The 26,090-nt window shown below is 45.7% G+C and overlaps 1 protein-coding gene across 1 annotated transcript in view; it reads right to left on the bottom strand.

Annotated features, from left to right (window-relative positions):
• LAMA3 (laminin subunit alpha 3) overlaps positions 1-26,090 on the bottom strand; it is a 254,743-nt gene that overhangs the window by 188,233 nt on the left and 40,420 nt on the right. Inside the window, exons 3-6 of the mRNA XM_047793935.1 lie at positions 7,483-7,600; positions 6,671-6,789; positions 5,152-5,322; positions 1,674-1,765 (exon numbers count right to left, since the gene is read on the bottom strand). Coding sequence (XP_047649891.1) covers positions 1,674-1,765; positions 5,152-5,322; positions 6,671-6,789; positions 7,483-7,600 — 500 coding nt within the window. The remainder of the gene's footprint in view (positions 1-1,673; positions 1,766-5,151; positions 5,323-6,670; positions 6,790-7,482; positions 7,601-26,090) is intronic.

The following is a 26,090-nucleotide window of genomic DNA, read 5'->3' as shown; positions in this document are numbered from 1 at the left end:
ACTAGGAACCATGAGGTTGCGGGTTCGGTCCCTGCCCTTGCTCAGTGGGTTAACCGATCCGGCGTTGCCGTGAGCTGTGGTGTAGGTTGCAGACGCGGCTCGGATCCCGAGTTGCTGTGGCTCTGGCGTAGGCCGGTGGCTACAGCTCCGATTAGACCCCTAGCCTGGGAACCTCCATATGCCACAGAAGCGGCCCAAAGAAATAGCAAAAAGACAAAAAAAGAAAAGAAAATTGCCAAACACTTAATATTTGAGAACTATGCATCTGATTATATGTGAAATGTACCTCAATTAAAAACAAAAAAGAGGGAGTTCCCATAGTAGCTCAGTGGTAGTGTACCCAACTAGTATTCACGAGGACCAGGGTTCAATCCCTGGCCCTGCTCAATGGGTTAAGGATCCAGCATTGCTACGAGCTATAGTGTAGGTCACAGACATGGCTTGGATCTGGCGTTGCTGTGGCCGTGGTGTAGGCCGGCAGCTGCAGTTACAAATTAACCCCTAGCTTGGAAATTTCCATATGCCACGGGTGCAGCCCTAAAAAAAATAAATAAATAAAATGAAAAAGAAAAAAAGAGTAACACCCATGTTCACAGCAGAATAGTTCTTAAGAGCCAAAAGGTGGCAGCTACCTAAGTGTCCATCAGCAGATGAAGGGGAGCAAAATATGGGGTATACATAATGGAACGTTATTCAGCCTTAAAAGGGGAGGAAATCCTGACACATGCTACAAGTGAGGACATTATGCTAAGTGAAATGAACCAGTCACAAAAAGACAAATATTGTGTGATTCTACTTCTATGAGGCACTTAGAGTAGTCATATTCACAGACAGAAAGTAGAAGGGTAGTTGTCAGGGGGTGCTGGGAGGAGGCAATCCGGTGCTGTTGTTTAATAGGTACAGTTTCAGTTCTGCACGATGAAAAGAGTTCTGGAGGTTGGCTGCGCAACGATGTGAATGCAGTAAACTTAAACCACACCCACTTAAAAATGGTTAAGATGGCAAACCTTTTTTTCCTTTTTTTGCTTTTTAGGGCTGCACCTGCAGCATATGGAGGTTCCCAGGCTAGGGGTCTAATCGGAGCTACAGCCGCTGGCCTACACCGCAGCCACAGCAATGTGGGAATCCCAGCCATATCTGCAGACCTACACCACAGCTCACAGCAAAGCCGGATCCTTAACCCACCAAGCAAGGCCGGGGATCAAACCCACATCTTCATGGATACTAGACTGATTCGTTTCCACTGCGCCATACTGGGAACTCCCAGCAAACTTTTAAACTCACAATTTTAAAAGATGGAAAAGGATTTTAAAACATATACCCTGATCCCATTAGATGGGGGATGCCAAACAAATATTATTTCTCTTGCCAACTCCTACACAATTGTCTGTGGCTGCCTGGGGAAACCCTCTGAGCGGGGTGACTGGCTGCATTTCAGATCATCCATAGAGTGCTGTGATTGATTAGCTATGTCTGCCACGAGAGGGTTGCGGGTGAGAGGCAAGTGTGGGGCCGGAGGAGGGGAGACACACATATACCTACTTGTTGACACTGAAACATTCCTGTTGAGGGCAGGAACTCAGAAATATTTAAGGGGATGCAAACATCCACTGAAACAATTAGACTTATTCATAGCAAAGCTAAAAAAAAAAAAATCTATACGATGTACTTACAGTTTTTCAGGATTGTTTGCATTACACACATCAGCATGGCCATTGCAAACACACCGTCCACCAATGCTGATATCCTTTATGCTGTAATAATACTACGGAACAGAAAACAGAATGTGTCGGTTTTACTAAACCCCAATTTAAACTTTCCTTTCTTAATCTTTAACGCACATTGGCATCAACCCTGCATCCCTTTCACCCTGTACTTTTTTTTTTTTTTTTTTTTGTCTTTTTGCCATTTCTTGGGCCGCTCTCGCAGCATATGGAGGTTCCCAGGCTAGGGGTCTAATCGGAGCTGTAGCTGCCGGCCTACGCCACAGCCACAGCAATGCAGGATCCAAGCCATGTCTGCAACCTACACCACAACTCACGGCAATGCCGGATCCTTAACCAACTGAGCAAGGCCAGGGATCAAACCTGCAACCTCGTGGTTCCTAGTCGGATTCGTTAACCACTGTGCCACGACGGGAACTCACCCTGTACTCTTGAGCCTCACTCAACACAAAAGGGAGGGAGCCATGTTTAGATGGCACTTTTCTTACAAAGCAAATACATTTCCCAATCAAATTTAACAGCACCTGGCTGAATTTGTCCATTTTTAAACATCAAGTGCTTTAAATGCATGGAGGGAAATTACCTTGGAATAGAATCATACCCTATAGTTTTTGGGGAAGGGTTTAAGTGTTTCCCAGTTGGTATTTTTTGTTTTCTGTTTTTTAAATGTAAATCCAGGAGTTCCTTTGGTGGCTCAGCGATTAAGAACCCAACTAGGATCCATGAAGATGTGAGTTCGGCCTTGCTCAGTGGATTAAGGATCAGGCATTGCCATGACCTGCGGTATAGGTTGCAGACAAGGTTCAGATCTCGCATTGCTTTGGCTGTGGCAGAGGCTGGCAGCTGTAGCTCCGATTAGACCCCTAGCCTGGGAACCTCCATATGCTGCGGGAGTGGCCCTAAAAAAAAAAAAGAAAAAAAAAATTAAAAAAGAATAAATCTAAATCCAAGTTCCATAAGTTGGACATATTTATTTACCAAAAATGTAATTTTTGGACCAAAACTTTGGTACCCACTGTGTGTAGGCTCCAAGAAAGAAAATATTCACAAAGATGGGTCAGATACAGTGCTGAGACTGGTAGGGCCCACCAGCAGTTGCATAAGCCTTGCTAGCTCAGGGTTAATAAAACCAAAGGCAGAGGTTCAAGCTCCAAAAGGCTAGACAGTGAGCTTCGGATCCAGCTGAGGATCTGTCCCTAGACGAGGTCAGCAATATGGGCAGGCTACCTCCTTGCCAAGGCACACCTCCAGTACGTTAGAGGCCTCTCCATCGTGACAATAGGTGGCACTGTCTGCCACCTCCCTTACTTCTTAGACTTGGCAGAAGATTCAGTAAGGAATTCGGGGTGGTGGGATGGGGGGCAGGGGGGGAGGGCGTGTCAAATCATCTTTCTCATTGAGGTCATACCACCAGTGAGAATATCTGTCAGTGAGAAATTCTTTGAATTCACAAGGACAAGAAGGTTTTCGTATCATTCTGTATCTGTATCTTTTGGCTGCACTTAGTCATCCTAAACCTCCCTCCTCACTCCCTGTTCGGGCTCTGTTCTGATTTTCCCACTAAAAGCTGTATAGTGTCTTAGCTTCCTGGCTACGTCTTACTTAGTCTGAAGCCATGAGCAACTCCCTTCTGTTAATACGGATAAATTCATATTACAGGGCCTTCGGGGACCAGTCCCCATTCACAAGCTGCCATGCCGATCTCCATGGAAGTTTCTCTCTACACGTGTGTTAGGGCAGCAGCATCCAGAGAGAGAGAAGCACACTGTCAGCCTTCACCCAGCAGCACACACAATGTGTGTAAGGGGACAGCTGGTATTATGGGTTGTTCACTTAAAGAAGCAACCTAGGAGTTCCCGTCGTGGCTCAGTGGTTAACGAATCTACTAGGAACCATGAGGTTGCAGGTTCGATCCGTGGCCTTGCTCAGTGGGTTAAGGATCTGGCGTTGCCGTGAGCTGTGGTGTAGGTCGCAGATGCGGCTCAGATCCCACCTTGCTGTGGCTCTGGTATAGGCCAGTGGCTACAGATCCAATTAGACCCCTAGCCTCCATATGCCACAGGAGCAGCCCTAGAAAAGGCAAAAAAAGACAAAAAAAAAGCAACCTAATCCTAGGTGGGGGGCAAGGGGGTCAAGATTATATGCGTGGTGCAGTCCAGAAAAAATTACTTAATAGAGAAGACTATGTTCACCTAAGTGAAAAGAAATACACAGACCCATGAGTGCCAATCTTGCAACCCTCAAAAAGACAGTGGGGCGGGGGGGGAAGGTGGTAGCTACATTTGTGGTGAGGCTCCACAACACCTGGAGGAGGGGAAACAGTCTCGCTAACAGGAGATCAGAAAGCCCAGCTCTGCCCTGTAACTTCCATCCTTGGACCCAGTAGTAGTTCCCATGTACAGCCACTCAGATGGGGCTAACGGCATGAAAATGCAGAAAATAAGCCAGCTGCACTCAGAACGACCGGCTATTTGGGGAAATGCTCAAAACTACAGCAAAACTTAACTTTCCTCTCTCCCTTCCCTTCCCAGCTCTCTGACTTAACTACCAAAGAAGCCAAACTCTTTAAAGTACACTGGCATCATCAACTCCCCCTTCAAGATCCACTTTCCACCTTTCTCCAGCCTGCCCTTTGCCCTGGAGCTGAGCTTCCTGGGCTGACAAGGGTCTCTGGCCCTCTGACCTCCTGTTGGGTTTGGCCCATAAGAGGCACAGGGAGGATATCAGAGGGTGGGAGGAGAGTGAGCTGGGGGTATTTATTCTGCTGGCTCCCTCTGTGCCCAGAAGAGAGGGTACTGTCTTATCACTGAGAGTGATCGATATTCATCCAACACAGCAGTGAAACTAGTGCTCACCAAAGCCACATCCCTCTGCTTTGGCTTGTTGATGTTATTCAGCCTCCCACAGAGGATGGGGCTCCACCACCAGGTCCTGCCAGTAGAAGTGAGCTGTGAGGTTAAGAGATGGGTCTTTCTCTCCACCCCCCCCCCATGTGCTGCCCAAGTGCATGGAATGCAGAGGGGAACACTGAGGTCCTATAGGATGTCTGTGCTTCAACATTGAAACAGCCTGGGTCCCTGAATGACTACGTAGAGCTGATCCCACCTGTTAACCCACATCAGGCTGTGACATGAGCAAAAAATGAACCTTCATTGTGTTAAACCTCTGAGACTTGGGGATTATTTGTTATAAGAGCAGACTAAAACTGGGCTGGTTGTCATCATTTGCCTTTCATCTTCTTTGAATATAAGGATTTGTCTTTAACAACCAAAGTTTTAAACTATGTCTAATATTTCAGGTAAGAACAATGCCTGCACCTACAACATTATGGGCTGTAAAGATTATTTGAAGGAGTTCTAGGCAACTACTGTGAAAAGCAAAAAAAGTACCAAAAGCTGCTGTCTTGGCACTTAAAGGCACAACTCACCCTCCGAGTGACGGTTGGGTCTCTCTGTGCTTTGGAGATGAGATGTCCAAGAAGGGTGTTGGTTCTGAGAAAACGCAGGCGGATGTTCGTGGCCTTGGTGAACTCCCTCAGGGTGTGAGAAAAGGTAAAGTTTTTTGCACCTGGACGACCATTTATCAAGGACACCACAACCTAAAATAACAACACACAAGCACACACATAAAGGGTGAAAAAGTCCTTTCATCAAAACTTAGCTGCAAGTTACTAAAAATAACTTACATGCCCCCAAGACACTGGTTTCTTTTGAGTCCTTAGATGTTTCAGGCTCTCGGGAGAAGCTATCATTTCATTTACAAACCCTTTGTTCTATCAGTGTCATTAGGGTGCTGTAAACACTATGAAATATTGAACGTGTAATGTTAAAATCTATAAATATAAGGAAACAATTTTTGTCAAGCTGCCTCAGAGAAACAAGGCTAAAGCAATCTAAAAACCTGAACGAGGCTGGAAAAAGGAAGTCTCTGGATATGAAGTTGACAGTGGGAAAAAAAAAAAAAATCTATACAAAACCCAGGTTTTGGAGTTCCCATCATGGCTCAGTGGTTAACGAATCTGACTAGGAACCATGAGGTTGCGGGTTTGATCCCTGGCCTTGCTCAGTGGGTTAAGGATCCGGTGTTGCCTTGAGCTGTGGTGTAGGTCACAGATGTGGCTCAGATCTGGCGTTGCTGTGGCTGTGGCATAAGCCAGCAGCTACAGCTCCGATTAGACCCCTGGCCTGGGAACCTCAATATGCTGCAGGAGCAGCCCTAGAAAAGGCAGAAAGACAAAACAAACAAACAAACAAACAAACCAAAAAACAGGTTTTGTTTAAAGCATGAGGAGAGGAAATTCAAGTCCAAACTAGTTGAGATGTGAACCACTGACCAATCACCGGAAGATACTGTACACAGCTGCTCAAGAAAGATCTCTCTACCTAAAGAGAAGGACACTGAGGCCCTTGTAAGACATTCATATGGAATTCTCTGATTTTCCCCACTGTTTTCTCATCCTCCCTAACAATAGCTGGCTAATTTCACAAGGACCACATGCAACCCCAGAGACGTTTTCTCCCACACAGACGATGCCCACCTAGCCAAAAAGAAGCAGGGATTAGTCCTGATATCTACACTCTCATGGGGGCTAATGTGTTTGCGAAGCAGTTGGCAGGGTCTTCACACAATTACCAGAAACCCACTTTCTACATTTTTTTCCACCTGTTGGCCTTGAATCCAGAATCCTGACTTCCCAAGGAACATAAGAGACTTTAACTAGAATTGACAATGTCAAGTATACCTCAATTTTAAAAAAAAGAATGTCCAACCCAACTCAATCTGAGCATCTTTCATGTGATTCCTGTACCATTTAGTCCCAAGAACTGGTTTCCATCATGCTCTGTGTTAGATCTCCTTGAAAGTGCAAGTTTCACATTTATGAAAAACTTGATACCTTCATGTTCATTTCTGATGCTTATCTCTCAAAGTCTCCCAAATCCACTTACCTCGCCATTTTCCAACGGCACAATTCGAGAATATTCCGTAGTACAAAGTACGTCATCATCTCGGGTGATGGCCATATTTGCCTTCCGCCCAAACTGTTCCAAACAGTCTACTTTGGAATCTACGAAGGAAACATTTTCATAACGGAAAATAAAATACGATCATCTTGTTATAAATCTCTTAAGAAATCTTATGTTTCCTTAAGAAAATAAATGAAGAGGGACAGAACAGAGGAATATTTAAGATTTTTTAGATAGATGCTTAGAATGAAGCTCTTAATTCAGGAAAGAAAATACCAAGCCCTCAGAGGCCACGTGACTTTCAAGAGGAATGTTTGGCGATACGGTTCTAAATCCTCACTCCTCTTTCGGCAAGTTTACCCTCCCACGGGCATTCACAGCAAACCCAATGCCTCTGCAGGCAAAATTTCTGGCCACCTTAATTCATCGTAGGCTTCAGAGATTCAGATGTTCTTCATTAGTGAAGATGACAGGGTCAAGGTAAGTAATGGGAAAGGCAGGCTCCATGAAGATGGAACTTAGTTCCTAATGCTACAAAAAAAGGAAACGGACTAGAGCTATGGCCCAGTTATTTTGTACACTGCTTCCCCCTAAATGGTTGCAAGAACCATTTTCATAAAAGGTGTTTCCACTCGAGTTATGCATGTGTATCCTTGGAATTCACCACACATGATTTATAACTGACCAGCCCCTGACTAGCCTCTCTCAGAGATTAATGTTCTAGTTAAACCCACAGTCTTGATCTGTTGCAACTGATTCCAACCCCTCATAACATGGTAGGCAAGATTACTTACGAGCAAAATATTGCCAAGGTGAGTAGGTGCTTCCAAAGTCGACAGATCGTTCCAAGACCCAAAGATCAGGGCGAGGAGAATTTGCAAATTTAATTAAAACATAGGCCACATGGAAAAGCTGATAAAGCAAAGGAGCAAGAGTTATTCAAGTCCGTGTGTCTGTCCACACCCTCCGCCATCTCTATAGGATGCTGGTTCCCAAGGCAATGCATCCAGCCCCACCTCTACAGAGATCCAGATCCCATTTCTAACTACCTACTGGACATCTCTACCTGGGTGCAGCCTTTCAAGCTTAACATGTTCAAAACCAAAATAATCATTTTTCTTTGTCCACTGAATCTATACATTAATCTTTGTCACACCTTAATCATTCAACCGGGCTACACAGCATCTTCAAGTCTGTACTTTCAGAGGTGTCTGATGTCAAACAACAGTGATCATGTGCTAAGCTCTTCCAGGACCAAGGGCCGACAGTACAGCCCTGAATATCTCCCAGGAGTGACCATAGTCCTGGTGCCAGGTCTTGGAGAGCTCACAGCTACAGAACTGAGATCTGAGCAGCTGCTTGGTAGAGTGTGGCACCTCCTTCCCCCGTGCCATCTCCATTCATCTCCTCTCTTCCCACCTTTTTTTTTACGGTCGCACACACAGGTATATGGAAGTTTCCAGGCCAGGGACTGAATCCAAGCTGCAGCTGCAGCTATGCTGTATCCTTTAGCCCACTATGCCAGGCTAGGATAGAAACTGCATCTCCACGGCGACCGGAGCTGTTGCACTCAGATTCTTAACCCACTGCACCACCGCAGGAACTCCAGAGTCATATCTTTTGTAAGTCTCAGAACTATTAGCTACTTGTAAATGCTCCAAACACAATACTGGAAGCCAAAATCTCTAGGACAATGATTTTTCAAATGCTAATCTCAAGGACACCTTTACATTTTAAAAAATGATTGAGGACTTCAAAAAGCTTTTCTTTATGTGGGCTATAATTATTGATATGTACCATATTAAAAATTAAAACTAAGAAAAATTTAAAATATATATTACTAATTCATTTAAAATAATAAACCCATTACATGTTACCCTAAATACGTTATTTTTATTAAAAATTACTCTATTTTCCAAAAAACACAAAAGTTATATTAAGAACAGTGGCTCTGCTTTGTATGTTTAAAATCTCTTTAAATGTCTACCTTCATAGAATAGTGCTGGGGTCTCATATCTGCTTCTTCAATTTGTTGTGATATTTGGGGTTTTAGTTAAAGTATTTGAAGAAAAGCTGGTCTCACATAGGCCTGTAATGGGAAAAAGAAGGACCTCCTAGCCTGTAGACCTCCTAAGAGATCTTGGGGACCCTGTGGGTTCTCAACCACACTTTGAGAACCTCCACTCTTGGTCACAGAGATTATCCTTGGCCCTAAGAAACCCCTTTGCTTAATTCTCTGCGGCAGGAAGCACTGTCCCACCAATTACTGAAAACAGTTCAGCCAGTTCTGTCCCAGACATCTGTTCTTGAAAAATCTGCTTCCCTGGGTTCAGAGGAACACTCCCAGACTGCCTACCCATCCTTGGAAAAAATGATCCACCTTCGTCGAGAAAAACTAATTAGAAATCGTAAGGTACCTGAAAACCATAAAGCCATGCCTAAAGGTAGGAGAAATAACTTCCAGAAGACATGTACCATTCTCACATAGAGAAAGAACTCACAGGAAATCCAAGTACTCCCAGTGTGGAAAATCAGAACAAACATATTTCCCTTAAAATCTCTCTTCGGGGAGTCCCTGCTGTGGCTCGGGGGAACGAATCCGACTAGTATCCGTGAGGACTCAGGTTTGATCCCTGGTCTCTCTCAGTGGGTTGGGGATCTGGCGTTGCTGTGGCTGTGGCGTAGGCCAGCAGCTGTAGCTCCGATTAGACCCCTAGCCTGGGAACTTCCACATGCCTCGGGTGCAGCCCTAAAAAAGCAATAACCAAAAAAACTCTCTTAGACCACATCAAAATAAGACTGCTTTTAGGTATGTTGAGTAAGAGAGACTATAAATGCAACATTTTGGATACAGGAATTCTTCAAAGCATTCTCAACCTCTTCCATCAAAATCCTATCACTCATGGAATGTTCCCTTCCAAAAAAAAAAAAAACCAATTTATTTTATAGCACTTGGTCGAATGGTTACTATGTTCTAGGTACTGCCTGAAGCACCTCACAAACATTCTCACAATAAAAGTGGGATTTTATTAACCCCACTTTGCAGATGAGGAAAGTGTGACTTGGAGAGATAAAATAAGGTGCCCATATCCTGCAGGTGTAGAAATTCAGAACCTTTGCATATTCTACTCACTGATCACTGGCTCTGCTGCCGAACCCAATAGATACTCAATATTTGACCTGTTTCATCCTGGGGGAAATAACTGTCAGAGAAGATCCAAACATCATTATTCCCAAATATGCTAAGATTCCATTACAGGGAGCCTGGAGGTGGGGAGCTGTGTGATAATACATCTCAATGGCTCTTTGAGTGCACAGGTTTTCCAAAGCTGAACTTCCTGCTAACTGCAAATCTTCATGAATGAAACAGTCTTGGTGGCTCAGAGGAAACCTCTCTTTGCGTCCCTTCATCCTGTTCTGAGATAATGCATGACTCCTTTTTTTTCCCCATTGTTTTTTTTAATTTTATTGGAGTATAGTTGACTTAGGATGTTGTGTTAGTTTCAGGTGTACAGCAAAGTAAACCAGTCATTATATACATATATCCATTCTTTTTTCCCACATAGGCTATTAAAAACTATTGAGTAGATTTTCCTGTGCTATACAGCATGTTCTTGCTAATGACCTATTTCACACAGTGGTGGGCATATGGTAAACATAAGATTGGTTTAGAAATCTACGAGTTTGTTTCTGTTTTATAAATAGGTTCTTTGGTATTACTTTTATTAGATGCCACATACAAGTGGTATCATATGATATTTGTCTTTCTCTGATTTACTTCACTCAGTGTGATCATCTCTAGGTCCATCCACGCATGAGCCCTTTAAAGTAGCACAGCAGTTTAAAAAAAAAAACAAAAAAACAAACAAAAACAAAAAACAAAAAAAAACACCATCCAGCAGCAGGGGGAGACATGCCCCCTGTGACCCTCCACTTGTTACATGAGCCTACCACACAGACCTAATTTAATAAGCTCCAGGATTCTACCAACTCAATTCCCAGCACCTCTCAGACCAAACTTCCCACTTGAATGCTTCCCTCCCAATTTCGTCTTAGGAACTTGATTCTGAGATTCCTCTGCCCATGTGTATGTGCCTTGACTATAGGCTGGCCGCATTTCCTTCTCTCTGAGCCCATCTGCACTGACAGACTCTCTGTTTCCTCTCTCCCCACCTCTGTGGTACAACTTGCAGTGGATTCTTGCCAAGCACTCTTGCGCTTCAGCAAATCTCCCCAGAGACCTATAGATCCAAGATGGCTCCTAGAGGCCAAGTGAGTGGGCTCCAAAGTGGGTTCACAGTGGGTTCACGCATGTTAAACCAACAGGTATGGATTTCTTCTCCTCTACTTGATAACTTTAAATGTGTGCCTTCTAAACAGCTCCTTCCGTTAAACCCCTATTATCAGTTACTTATGTTAGCTCTTTCATCACGAAAAATACTTCAAAGCACACATGAGTGACACTTGAGGCTTACTGATGTCAAAGAGGGCCCTTTATTAAACCAGAAAGTGCCAGGCTTTGGAGCCACTGGAAGCAGAAACGCAAACGCCAGGTTGTGCCTTTTCGGAGAAACAGAATTTGGGAGTTAAGAGAAGGAGGGAAAAGGGACTGAAAGGGACTCACTTGTCATCCTTTCTCCATGCGCTTCTGAAACAAGCTAAAGGTAGCTTGAATTTTGTTGATGACTGTTTAGGTGGTGGTACAAAGCAGTCTTTTAAATAATGTTTTAATGAAGTAGATAATAATTGTAAAAGATGCAGCAAGAGGCACTATGACATCAAAAGCCTTCAGGGGGAGCCAGTGAGAGGAGATGGCCCTAGGTGACCCCTGTGTCATGATACCTCTGAAATTCCAGCTCCTACAGCCCAGCATCTATTCATTCCAGAGCCTTTCCAGATGCAAATAATAGGTGTTCAATTAATACCACGAATGAATGGATGAATACTAAAACTGTGCAGTTACACCCAAGTTCAGGAAGCAGGCACCAGCTGGTAAGCACGGAGGTGGAGGTGAACCCCAAAGTGTTCCCATCTGGTCCCCCACTTTGGCAATGGACTGCTAAGGGCAGAGAAGAATCAACTCCTGGGAGCAAATCTGCCACCTACCAGCCATGTGAATGTAAGTACATCACTAAAGTACTTAGCGATTACTTCCTTGTCTGTAAAATAACAACTTAAAACAATCATACGAGATATTTAATCAAGGTCCTACTGCATAGCGCAGATAATTAAATTCAATATCCTGTGAGATTAAACAACAATGGAAAAGAATATATATATATAACTGCATCACTTTGCTGTACAGCAGAAATTAACACAGCCTTGTAAATCAACTATACTTCAATAAAGTTTTCAAAAAATTAAATTCAAAGAGTAAAAGAATTAAGTACACAGATGAGGGACAATCACATCCACTTCATACATATTCTACATTCTCCATCTAAAGGAGCACTTAAGCTCTGTGGCTTATATTTGTCCTCATAGGTCATTCCCACTGGACTGACATTTTTGTGTCTTAATCATTCCTATTTCCTTAGAGCAGGTGCTTAATAAATGTCGAACTGAAATGAAATTTAATAAATAGGACATATGAAATTGCAAAGTATCTTGCAAATGTATTTAAAGTCACATCCAAAAGGAGCTTCCTCACTCAACAGCACACCCCTCCAAAAAAGTCTAAGCTATAATGTGAAATAAATCAGTTATCAGAGCTTTATAATTTGACAAACATACTGTTCCACAATGAAACATTTCCTGATTTTCTTCTTCCAACTTTGCAGTTTGCAAAATTTTCAAACTTATGGGACAGCTCAAAGAACAGATTCACCAAATGTTAACACTCTGCCACATTTGTACTTTCTCTGTCTACACACGCAGATACCTTTTTTTATCCTTTAAAAGAAAATTTCAGACATCATTATGCTTCAACTCTAAATATTTCAGCATGTGTCTCCCAAGAACAGGGACATTTCTCCAACCTAAACTCAACATCTTGATGCCTAAAACATTTTATCATTTATATGAAAATCTTACATAACCCAACTGTTCATATCTGAATTTCCCTGATTCGCTTAATAACACTCACTGTATTTTTCCAACCCAGGATGCAATCAAGAGTTAATACGTAACATTTATTTGTCAAGTCTCTTGTCTCTGATCTAGAGCAGTCCTCCTGCAATTTCTGTCTTTCCTGACATTGACGTCACAGAATGGTCCCCCATCTGATTATTTTTTCATGATCTGATTCAGGGTAAACACTTTGACGAGATTACTACCCATGTGGCATCTCCTTCTCATGGCATAGCACCAGGAAGCAGCAGATGCCAGGCTGTCCTATTATCAGTGATGCTATGTTTGATCACTTGCTTAAGAAGAGGGCCACCAGATTTCCCTATTATAAAGTTACCCTTTTACCGCTGTCATTATTAAGTAACCCATGGAGAGACATTTTGAAACATTTATTTATTTATTTATTTATTTATTTATTTGTCTTTTTGTCTTTGTTGTTGTTGCTATTTCTTGGGCCGCTCCCGCGGCATATGGAGGTTCCCAGGCTAGGGGTTGAATCGGAGCTGTAGCCACCAGCCTATGCCAGAGCCACAGCAACGCGGGATCCGAGCCGCGTCTGCAACCTACACCACAGCTCACCAGCAACGCCGGATCGTTAACCCACTGAGCAAGGGCAGGGACCGAACCCGCAACCTCATGGTTCCTAGTCGGATTCGTTAACCACTGCACCACGACGGGAACTCCTGAAACACTTATTTTTATTAACAAAACTACCTATGTTCCTACCGTTCATATAAAAATACAAATAAAAAGCCACGAAAAATAAGTGCCCAGATGGGGAACCAAACAATTAAATCTCCATTGTGGCTGATGCCCATTTGAAAACCTTATTTAATGAGCTAATTTTATAGAAGTGTTTTAACTGAGAAGGAAAAATGCAGGTCAAATGGAATTAAACTGCATCTTAGTAAGCTTGTTTGAAAACGTCTTACAAAATGAAGTACAAATCCTCATTAAACCATCAAGGCCAGTAATGAAAATACCACTCAGCTGGCCTGAAAATGGATCCTTTTGATCCTGGTCCAAAGAGCACATCTACCAATGGCGGGGCGAGGGCACATCTTTCTTGTGGGTTTATCATCACTTTGCACTATAAAACCCAGACCTTGGCACCATCAAAAAGAGTGTGCTTGGGAAGAAAGTCCCCATGGCTCTCAGCATCTCTTACTGTTTCCCAAAAGCACTTGCTCACCTTTGGTGGATGGAGGAGGCAAATAATTCCAGAAACTTACAGGAAGGATTCAAGAGGCCCCAGGTCAACCCTGCACCCAGGGAAACAACCTTCACCCTAGAATCTCCTTTTGAGAGGAAACCCATTGCATTGCTGACAAGTTTTAGCCCCTACATGTTTCCTCGATGTTCTGACTTAAACTTTCTCTCATAGTTCCTCCCCCTATCCTTTGGAGCAGCACAGCTTTCTGCCATTTATACCACATGGGCACCTGCTTGGATTTTAAATACCAACGCCAATCGTTCTAACTCCTTTCTAAGGAATTAAGATTGAAGTCAGCAGGAGGGAAAGGAGAGGAACTGGAAAGGAAAAGAAAAATACAGTATCTCCCTTCCTCATTAAACATAATTACAATAGCCTGAGAAATAAAATCCCTCAACCAGTTTAAGTCTAAAGATTTGGATCACTGGAGTTCCTGTTGTGGCTCAGAGGTTAATCAATCTGACTAGTATCCTTGAGGACACAGGTTCAATCCCTGCCTTGCTCAGTGGGTTAAGGATCCAGTGTTGCTGTGAGCTGTGATGTAGGTCGCAGATGCAGCTTGGATCCTGCGTTACTGTGGCTGTGGTGTCAGCCTGCAGCTGCAGCTCCAATTTGACCCCTAGCCTGGGAACCTCCATGTGCCTTGGATCCAGTGCAAAAGCCCAACCAAACCAAAAAAACTTGTGCTTCTTAAATAAAATGGTGGAAACTTAAAAAAAAATTTTTTTGGATCATTCCAATAACTTGAAAAATGACAAGCCCACTATTTCGTAAATGGAAGATTTTAAGAAAAAAAATAAAAGACAAGGAGGTGAAATATTTGCATCTATCTTCTCCCTTTTTTTTTTTTTTTTGGTCTTTTTAGGGCCGCACATGTGGCACATGGAAGTTCCCAGGCTAGGGGTCGAATCAGAGCTACAGCTGCCAGCCACAGCCACAGCCACGCCAGATCCGAGCCTCGTCTGTGACCCACACTGCAGCTCACAGCAATGTCGGATCCTTAACACACTGAGCGAAGCCAGGGATCAAATCCACATCCTCATGGATACTAGTCAGGTTCATTACTGCTGAGCCACAATGGGAACCCCCATTACATCTATCTTTTATAACTGATGCATTCTTAACTCTAGAGGAAAAAACTGACTGAAGACATACAGCATGGTTTTCAGTCCTTGTGGACATTTAACCATTATTCCCTAACTAGACTCAAAAGGCAGAACTTGAAACTAACATACATGATGCAAGAGCATTTTATCCATAACTAACAATTTATAGATAGATTTCATGGTGATTTTAATAAGCTTAAGTCCATTGGAATCCAGGAACTGAGCTCAAATTTACAACTAAATCCAATATTTCATCCAACTCTCTACAGCTACACTCAACTGTCAGGGAATTTTTTTTGTCCAGGACCTGATTCTCCTTATAAAGCTCACTTTTCCTCATTCGCATTTTTTTTTTTTTGCTAATTTATAATATAATTAAGTAGGACATTTAGTTCACTCACTGAACTAATAAACAGCCTAAGAATTTGTCTGACAAACTATACAGGCCAAGGGATCTGTGTCTCATGTTCTTCCAAGGCAAAGAGATTTCACTCACTCAGCTTTAATATTGGGGGCCAAGTTATCTCATTCTTCCTTGAATCTATCTAAATTTGTTTACCTCCACAACTCCTTAAAAAATTACAAACTGATGTCTACAAGTGGCTTACGCCATGACAAAATTCAACAAAATATTTCTCAATGATGATGATTTACCCTAAATCAGATTCTAAATGATATATCGTCATCTTTTTCAGAAATAAGTCTGCATTGGAGTTCCCCTCGTGGCTCAGTGGTTAACGAATCTGACTAGGAACCATGAGATTGCCGGTTCGATTCCTGGCCTTGCTCAGTGGGTTAAGGATCCAGCGCTGCCGTGAGCTGTGGTGTAGGTGGCAGACGGGGCTCGGATCCTACGTTGCTGTGGCTGTGGCACACAGGCCGGTGGTTACAGCTCTGATTTGACCCCTAGCCTGGGAACCTCCATATGCCGAGGGAGCAGCCACAGAAAAGGCAAAAAAAAAAAGACAAAAAAAAAGAAAAGAAATGTCTGCATTCTCCATTGTCCTCTTGGCCATTGTCACTTCTGGCCTTCAGGCATAATGGTCCTTTCCTACTTAGTTGTCATGTCTATTCCTTGCTCTCTGTTACATCTTTCTTAAAGAGAGTCAGCATCCATGGCTAAATCAGTGTTACCTAAGGTTAAAAGGACACTTTGGCTGTGTTTCCAGTGCTCTTACTAATGACAGTGCACTTTGGAGACCTTTTTAACAGCTGTCTGTAGGCCATAATGCTGGCCACTTAAATTGACTCAGCACATTCATTTTTATTAGTCAGCATATTACTTTTTTTTTTTTTCCTTTGGAATAAGCTTTAGGCTGAAGTGTCATTTCAAATCTAGAGCGAGGCTACAGATTAAATATTCATCTTAGAACTTGTCCATGGACCAAAAGCTGTCTTTTGCTTTCTGAACACTAAATCTACTAGCATGGTAGTTCTCAAAGGGGGGGAGGGTATTATATTGATCATCAATTATATTTTATTGATCGTCACAATAACAAGTTCAAATGAGAGAGGCCACAAATCTGAAGAGACACCCACCTCCACCCTGAGAAAGGTCACAGCCAATTCTGGGTGAAGGGGTTGCCCTCTCTGTGCCTGGACCTTGCCCCCAGAGCACAGCTGGAGAAAGGGCCTTGTCAGAGGTCTTTGTCTTTTGTCTGCGGGACTCTTGAGGATCTGAATGCCCTTCCCACCTTATGAATCTTGCTGGGAAGAGAATGCACTTCCAACTTTAGAAGCTAAAAATGCCAGTTTTTTTCTGGCTCCCCTGACAGGCCAGGCAGCACCAGTGCCTGACCCACACTCAGCGAATTGGATGTCTCCTTTTGAGATTTTTGCATCTAGAGCAAAGGATACAAAAAGGCAGGGGTGCTAAAGAATTATTTCTAGAAGCAGCAAAGATGGCAGCCCCATCTGGCTTCTGGGGGACAGTGGCTGACCCCTGCAGGGGCGTACAGTCCAAAGTCCAGGCTCCTGGCCGACCGTGTCATCAGCACCAGGAGCAGCAACAAGCGCTCGGCCACAGCTGTGTCCTGAGCCTGAATCTGTGATTCTCAGACTCCCACCCACTGCCCCCATGGCCTCTCTTTCCTCCCTTGAAGGTGATCTTTTCTCTTACACTGGTAAAATCAGAACTACCAAAAAAAGGAATCCCTTGCCTTCCCACCCCAAAGCCATGAGCACGTTGGCATCTGCACATCTCCTCCTCCCTCTGGACCAATGGAGCAGAGCCTCCTGCCTCTGTGTTCTGGATCCCGTTCCCCTCCTGCCTTGTATTGGATCTTATTTTGTGTTCTTTTTAATATTTATTTTTTTCTTTTTTTGTTTTTTGAGGGCCATATCTGTGGCATCTGGAGGTTCCCGGGCTAGGGGTCCAATCAGAGCTACAACTGCCAGCCTACACCACAGCCACAGCAATGTGGGATCCAAGCTGTGTCTTCGACCTACACCACAACTCAAGGCATGTGGAGCCTTAATCCACTGAGCGAGGCCAGGGATCGAACCCAAATCCTCATGGATACTAGTCAAGTTCTTAACCTACTGAGCCACAATGGGAACTCCTTTTTTTAAAGTATAGTTGACTTACAATATTAGTTTCAGGTGTACAACATGGTGATCTGATTTGATCGCTATTTTTATAGATTATTCTCCATATGAAGTTATTATAAAACATTGGCTGTATTCTCTGTGTTATATCTTACATCTTTGATTCTTACTTATTTTATACCCAGTAGTTTGTGCCTCTTAATCCCCTTTCCCTGCCTTGCCCCTCTCCAATCCCTCTCCCCAAGGGTAACCACTAGTTTGTTCTCTGTATCTGTGACTCTGTTTCTGTTTTATTATATTCATTCATTTGTTTTATTTTTAAGACTCCAGCTATTCATGAAAACATACAATATTTGTCTTTCTCTGATTTATTTCAATAAGCAAAATACGCTCTAGCCATCAGCTTTTAAATGTCTCCTCCACCTGAAAGTCTTGAGAAAATTCCTCTCCTTCCATCCAAACCCCTCTCTGGCTCCACCTACCTCCCTCTTCCTGACACAGTCACATTTCTGCAAAGGGTGGGGCACGGGCTCATCCGCCTTCCTCACCTCTCCTCCAGGTCACCCAGAGTTCAGTTCTCAGCCTTTTCTCATCTTACTTTGCACTATTTCCATCTTACACCACTGACTCCTGATTTTTATCTTTAGCCCACACTTCTCACATAAACTTCAGACCAACCATCCACTTAATCTCCACCTGAGATGCCTCAAACCCACCTCTACTCAATGTGACCCAGGGAAGCCTCACTCTGGCCCCTGGAAGCTGCTAACTCCTGTGCAAGCCGTGGGTCTCCAGTGAGGGGTCTATGTTTGATGCTGTCTGAAGCACCGTTTTTTTCCTTTAAAACACCCACATGGAGTTTCCATCGTGGCTCAGTGGTTAAGGAACCTGACTAGGATCCATGAGGATATGGGTTCAATCCCTGGCCTTGTTCAGTAGGTTAAGGATCCGGCATTGCCATGAGCTGTGGTGTAGGTCACAGAGGCAGCTCGGATCCCTTGAGTTGCTGTGGCTGTGGCGTAGGCCAGCAGCTACAGCTCTGATGCGACCCCTAGCCTGGGAACCTCCATATGCTGCAGGTGCAGCTCTAAAAAGACAAAAGACAAAACAAAACAAAAAAACACCCATCACAGGAGTAATTAAATAAAAACTCATGGCCTGTGAATACAGGATGTGAGCTTGATTGTCCTGCACGCTCACACACTGCAACGGGAATCCTGTGGCTGCACGAATCTGTAGGCCGGGGCAGGGCCCGCACTTGGCCCAGATGAGGGTGATGCTGGTAGTTGGCCAAAACCCTTAGGATTGCACTTAACTTGGCATAAAACCAGACACTCAAAGTCACTTTCACCACGATGAAAAGGTGCATCGCCAGCTGAACTCTCAGATCCGGACATGAGACGGCTTCCTGTGTCCCAAGTGCTCCCACTTAATTGCTCTGACTTCCTGCGAGCCCCAAACAGGCAGCCTTCACAGTGGGGTTTAACAGTGTGTTAAAGAGCAGGGAATGGGGAAGCCTGGGGCTGAAGGGTCAGAGTGGGGTGGAGTGGGGACAGTGGCTGGGCAGCGGAGAGCAGTGTGGCCAGGCTGAGGGACATCGGGAAAACCCGATGGGTTCTGTGGCTGGCTCAGCGTCGGTGACCTTGAGTGAGTGAGCTGAACTTGGAGCCTCAGTTTCCTGAAATCTAGATGAGACACTGCTAGGAACTGGGGCAGGGATTCAAGCACCCCAGAGGGGACAAGAAGTGGAGCCCAAGCCAGGGAACTGGGCAGGGCAGCCAGACAGATCCACCACCCCAGGTGGAATAAGCGCAGCTCTGGGCGCTCCAGGCAGGCAGAAGCGCAGCACGTTCCTGTTCCTCCTGCTGGCGGAGAAGGGGGCTGAGCGGAAAATCACCTTCCGTGTCAGCAGGAACCACCCCACTAAAAGCAATCTGGCCAACTTGAGGTCTGGATCTGCATATGGCAGATGGGGGTGGAAAGGAGAGTCTGGAGTTGGAGGATGGGTGGAGCCCCAAAGTTCCACCATCCAACCTTCCACACGGTGCCCCCCCATTTCCCCAGGACCCATTTCTGCCCCTCCCCCACTCCCTCACTCCCTGGTCTTCCTTCCTTAGGCCATTCCCCAATCAGGGGCCTCCTTCCTCCCCCATACCCCAGAAGCTACACAGACAGGGGCAGATTATACCATAATGTTTATACCATCCATTTTGCAAATGCAGAATATGACACTATTATAACTACACCAGGGACTGAGTGGGTTTTAAGGCATACCTTAGAGCTCTTTATTTCTAAAACCCTTCGGGGGGGAAACGCAAATGAGTTCTAAATATCTAATGTAATTTTTTTTTATTTTTATTTTTTATTTTTTTTGCTTTTTAGGGCTGCACCCATGGCATACGGAGGTTCCCAGGCCAAGGGTCGAATCAGAGCTCTAGCCGCCAGCCTACACCACAGCCACAGCAACGTGGGATCCAAGCCGTGTCTGCAACCTACACCACAGCTCATGGCAATGCAGATCCTTAACCCACTGAGCGAGGCCAGGGATCGAACCCACAACCTCATGGTTCCCAGTCGGATTCATTAACCACTGAGCCACGACAGGAACTCCCTGATGCAACTTTTGATGCACACCTCACTTATACCCCCATGTAACTTCCTCCTCGCCAACACTCTTATCAAATAAATCAAAGTGAAAGACAGTCTCACATAACCATACAAATGCCAACCCCGTAGTGGTGAGAAGCAAGGAGATAGGTACACATTCGGTATCAATGAACCTTCATAACATGAAGTGCATGAATACAGAAGACATCAAACTAGATGTTACATCACATTTATAAATCACATATATATATATATTATATATATACCCACACACATTCATATGCAGATACACACACATATTCACATGGTACTTTATGACCAGTGTACAATAATGGTTGAGAGAGCAGGATCTGGGGCCAGAAGGTCTACTCTAGGTTCTGAGCTGTGAAATTTGGGTGATTCCCTTCATCTTTCATGTGCCTTGATACCCTCATGTGTACAAAGGAATAATGATAGTACTTAATGTCGGAGTTTTTAAAAGGGTCCAATAAAAGCATCCCTCTCCCCTATCTGGTTCAGACCAACTGAGAGGACAAAGGAACAAGGGCAATGAGGACAAAATGTCGCCTTTACTTCTGGCGAAGCTGATACTGGAGGATGCAGGTTGTGTCTGCTGAAAGTGACCGCCAGGTGGGATGTCCCAGGGTGGGAGGCCCGGGTGGCCCAGGCAGAAGCCTGCGCTCAGGGACAGGACAGAGCTGGACATGACCAGCTCTAGAGGCCACACTCACCACCCAGAAAGGAGGACAGAGAGATGCCAGCAGTGTGACCCAGATGGAGCCACCTCCGCACGGACAGAAAGGTCGGTGACCACACGCCACAGAAGGTCAAAGAGCCGATGCCTGGAGAGCACTTGGCACAGAGCCTGGCACGAGTGAAGGCCTGGCCCATGGGAGTGAGAGGTTCTTCAGGGCACACGTGTGTTTCAGGTTAAGGAGCAAAGATGTTAGAGCAGAAGCTTGCAAAGGGTGAGGAAACAGGAGTGGGGATGGAGGATGGGAGTTCCCATCACGACACAGCAGAAACGAATCCAACTAGGAACCATGAGGTTGCTGGTTCGATCCCTGGCCTCGCTCAGTGGGTTAAGGATCTGGTGTTGCCGTGAGCTGTGGTGTAGGTTGCAGACACGGCTTGGATCCCACGTTGCTGTGGCTGTGGCGTAGGCAGGCAGCTATAGCTTTGATTAGACCCCCAGCCTGGGAACTTCCGTATGCCATGGGTGCGGCCCTAAAAAGCAAAAAAAAAAAAAAAAATTAATTAATTAAAATAAAATAAAATAGGAGTTCCCGTCGTGGCGCAGTGGTTAACGAATCCGACTAGGAACCATGAGGTTGCAGGTTCGGTCCCTGCCCTTGCTCAGTGGGTTAACGATCCGGCGTTGCCGTGAGCTGTGGTGTAGGTTGCAGACGCAGCTCGGATCCCGCGTTGCTGTGGCTCTGGCGTAGGCCGGTGGCTACAGCTCCAGTTCAACCCCTAGCCTGGGAACCTCCATATGCCGCGGGAGCGGCCCAAGAAATAGCAACAGCAGCAACAACAACAACAACAACAAAAAAGACAAAAGACAAAAAATAAATAAATAAATAAATAAATAAAATAAAATAAAAAATAGAGGATGGAGGGGAAATGGAAAAATAAAGCACTAAAGGGGCACAGTTCATAATGTGCTATAAGCCCAGAGGTATGACCAGCTCTTCCCCTTCAAGGGGGGACCGTATCTCTAAAATTCTCTGATAACTGCTTCCCAAGATGGTGAAACAACACAAAACTAAATGGAGCATCAGCCTTTAGTCCTCGCAAAATACACGCTGCCTCCTATCCTGGTCAAGGTACTTGGCAAAAACCTCAAGGAACCACTGGAAACGTCCATGACCACCTGCATCCTGGTTCCAAGCCAGTGGGCATGCCCTCTTGTTCAGGGAGGGAGGGGGGGTGGCAGGATGACCAGGCGATCCTTGTAAATGCAAACACCAGCCTGCATGGGCACCAGAGAAGGTGTCCTTTTCTTGTGGTTTGGGCAGCTGGCAGCTGAGAGGGGTTTTTTCTCCTCATTCCTACTGGCTAAGACACATGGGTCCATTAATTGCCCGACCTGCAAGGATACAGCACTGCTTCCTGAACTGCAATTCAGCTAATGGGCACCAGGGAATAAATCCACCCCAAATTTAGGAAAACTTTCTGAGCTTGAAAATATCCATTGGATGGCTTGACCCTGCTCCTGCCTGATATCTCAGTGTCCTTGTAACCTCTGGCTTATTCCTTTCTCAGTGACCCTTCCAGGGTGGCAAGACCTTTCCAGAAGCCACGTCCATGACTGGTCACTGCTAGGGTAGGAGGGAGGGAGGGCACAAAGACTGGAGGATGGACACTATTTCAACATGAGAGTTTCTGCTCAAGGACTTATAAAAGGAAATGCTTGCTTTTTCCTCCTCTGTTCCAGAAAATCAAAGTGGGAAGTCCTGTGAAGCTGCGTTTTCCTTTACCACTCAGGACCTAAGATACTTAGGAAGTCATGGGCCTTCTGGTTGTGGCTCAGTGGCAATGAACTCAACCAGTATCCATGAAGACGCAGGTTTGATCCCCGGCCTCGCTCAGAGGGTTGAGGATCCAGTGTGGCCAAGAGCTATGATGTAGGTCCAAGATGCGGCTCAGATCTGGCGTTGCTGTGGCTGTGGCTGTGGTGTAGGCTGGCAGCTATAGCTCTGATGTGATCCCTAGCCTGGGAACCTCCATATGCCATAGGTACAGCTCTAAAAAGACCAAAAAAAAAAAAGATATTCAGAGAGTCACACTCATTAGAACGGAGCCTGGTCCACTGTGGGGGGCTGGTTGCATTGCAGTGACATCAACACCAAAACTCAGTGGTTCTAAATAATCCATCTGTTTATATTTCATCCGTATGGCATGTCCCTTGAGGGAGAGCCCTGCTCTGTGTCCTCCTCACACAGGGACACAAACCAGTGAAGCCTGGACCGTCTGGAATGACATGGAGGCAGGAAGGGAAAGTCGTTCATTGTGCACTAAGGCTGGTCCCCGCCCCATCCGTTCCTTCAAAGACACAGGCAAGCACAGCCCTGCCTTGAGCCTGGAAGAACAGGTGTGCCAGGAGCACAGAGGTGCTGATGCTGAAAGGACCCCATTCGTGCCACTTTGGCTCTACTGGCCCTGCTGAGTTGGAAATCAGTGGTGGGAGAGGTTGACATCTCAGAGGCTCCGAGTTCTTTCTTTGATCACCCATGCCACCTACACTGGCCACAGAGGATGACGGTGGCTGAGAGAAGACGAGATCAATTCTGGACATTCAGCGAAACTTGGGGCAAAACGTCACCACCGAGCTCTCAGACTTAAGCATCCATTAGAAGCACCGGGGGACACATCACAATGCAGATTCCCAGGCTACAATTCTGGATATTCTGATGCTGTAGGTCTGCAGGGAAGCCTAGAATGAAGGCCAGCTACACAATTTGCACAGCTCAGAGCAAAATGAAAACTTGGGGGTCCGTGGATAGGACAGGAAAAAAGTGCCTTTAAAGCTGCTAAAATAAGCTTTTTCCCTTTCTTCCACAGTTCCTCTCTTGCCCTGACAGGGAAGCTTTTAGTTGCCATTTAATGCTGCACTTGGCAAGGATGACTGCAGACCCTCACAGGGGCCCCACTCTGCCGGGGGGGCTGTGCACACACCAGGATGCCCTCTGATCGCTGCTGGGCTGATGTGACACCCTGTGCCCTGGGCCAAGGGCAAGGAGGTTGAGCTCCCCTTGACATGGGCCCAGCACCCAACCCACCCAGACCGACGACCCAAGCGACGGGAACCTGCATACTGGGATGGCCTGGTACCTGGATGCAGGATGGGGGAGAGGCACATCCCTGTTGAGTCACTCATCCCTCTGCTGGCTTGGGACACAGGTGGCACAGTCCTGCCCCTCCTCCTCTACATGGTGTGTGTATAGCCAACAACCCCTGCCCCCAGCACTGCTCCCAGACCCCAGCCAAAGGGTGGCAGGGTGCGGACAGGGAGAGTTGGGAAAATTCAGGTGCCAGGGAGAGCCGGTGGCCTAAAACCTGTCTGGGAGGCAGGATGGCCCATGACCCAGCACACGCTCTGTGGTCCCACTGAACTTCACCTATATATCACAAATTCAAACTTTAAAGGTATTAAGAATTTCAAGATGGCATTAAGCCCAAGCAGGTAATGGAGACAGGTCCCAGCACCAGGAGGAGGACAAGAAGGTAGATGGAGACTCTGAAAGCCAGTGCTGCTCCAGAATTTGGAATCGGGAAGTCACCACGTGCTCCAGAATATGGTATCAGGGACCAGACACAGACTCCAGGCTCTCAGATAACTGGTGAGAGAACAAGACTCAAGAGTTCCTGTTGCGGTTCAGTGGGTTAAGAACCTAACACTGTCTCTATGAGGATGCAGGTTTGATCCCTGAGCTTCACTCCGTGGGTTAAGGACCTGGCATTGCCGTGGCTGTGGCATAGGCCTCAGCTGCCACTCAATTTGACCCTGACCTAGGAACTTTCATATGCTGCAGGTGTGGCCATTAAAAAGAGAGAGAGAAAACAGGACTTTTACGATCCAGACAGATCATCATGATAGACTCATAGGAGTGACTAACATTCTAGCTTGCCTGGAACTGTCTTGGTTTTAGTAACAAAAACTCTGCATCCCAAAAAACCCTTTGGTCTCAGGCCAAGCAGGATGGTTGGTCATGCCATGACCATACCTAGTACTGACCCAATGAATTCTGGTTTCTCTTTGCAAGACTAATGGAAAGGCTGCTGTCTTGTGAGATCTTCCCCAAACACCCCCCAAAAGAGGTCACACCTCCCTCCACAGTGGTCACCCTTCTCAGGGTGCACACTGAGTCATGCATGTGACTCCCCAAGAAGGAGGGAGCCCATAGCAAATGCTGGAGAAGGAGAAGCATTTCCTCGCTGTAGGGCCCTGCTGCTAAGCTGTGATGCAGGGCCTGGAGGCAGTGGGGCCCCAAGAGAGCTCAAGGCCAACCAAGCATGGCCACCAAACGAGAAACCCGGGCTCCTCTGCTTTGCTCTCTGGGCTGCAGTTCAGTGCCACTATCTGAAACCCCACTGCTGGCACTAGTACCCTGAAATGAAGGAAATGCAGGGTCATGAGACAGGAAAACAGAGCAGGTGGCTGGAGTCACCAGAAAAGGCGGGAAAGGTAGTACCTTCAGGAAGGATTCATCAAGTCAAAGGACTATAACGACAGCGAGGAAGAGGAAAACTAGCATTTGTTGAGGATTTAGGATATGCCAGGTACTCATACTATATTTTAGTAGCCTTTACAATAACCCAGTGTATTGGTACTAGTATCTTCTCTACCTCATAGATGCAGAAGCTAAAGTCTGCAGAAGATGCAGGACAGATCCACGGTCACGGCAAGTATGTAAGACAGCCAGGACTCAAGCCCACATCTAATTCCAAAGCCTGGGCTGTTATGCAATTAATGATGCTGCAGTGTGGGCAGCCAAGGGCAGGATGGGGCCAAAGGGAGGGGTGTGGTCCTTTCTTCAAGGAGTTGTTCTTTCCTGGGTGGTTCTGACAGAGCCAGAGGTGGCTGCACAGCCTGATTTTCCTGCCCTGTGGGTACCACGCTCAAGAAAGCCAGCAACGGGGACTACAGAGGGTTACCTGGCTGTGAAGACGTTTGCCCCAACCCCCAGGTCTGCGTGTCCCTAGCTTAGATCCATTATCACTGGTGATGGGAGGCTCTGCCCACTCCTCCCAGACCTCATCTTCTGCATTGCCTGGCCTGCTTCTGGCTCAGCCTGGGCCCTGCTCTCCACAGCCCCAGGGAGGCCAGCCGATGAGCAAAGAGTCCTTGGAGCCCTTG

This window comes from Phacochoerus africanus, chromosome 8 (genome assembly GCF_016906955.1).
Source record: "Phacochoerus africanus isolate WHEZ1 chromosome 8, ROS_Pafr_v1, whole genome shotgun sequence".
In the NCBI taxonomy this organism is placed as follows: Eukaryota; Metazoa; Chordata; class Mammalia; order Artiodactyla; family Suidae; genus Phacochoerus; species Phacochoerus africanus.
This window is presented reverse-complemented; position numbering and strand designations above follow the sequence as displayed.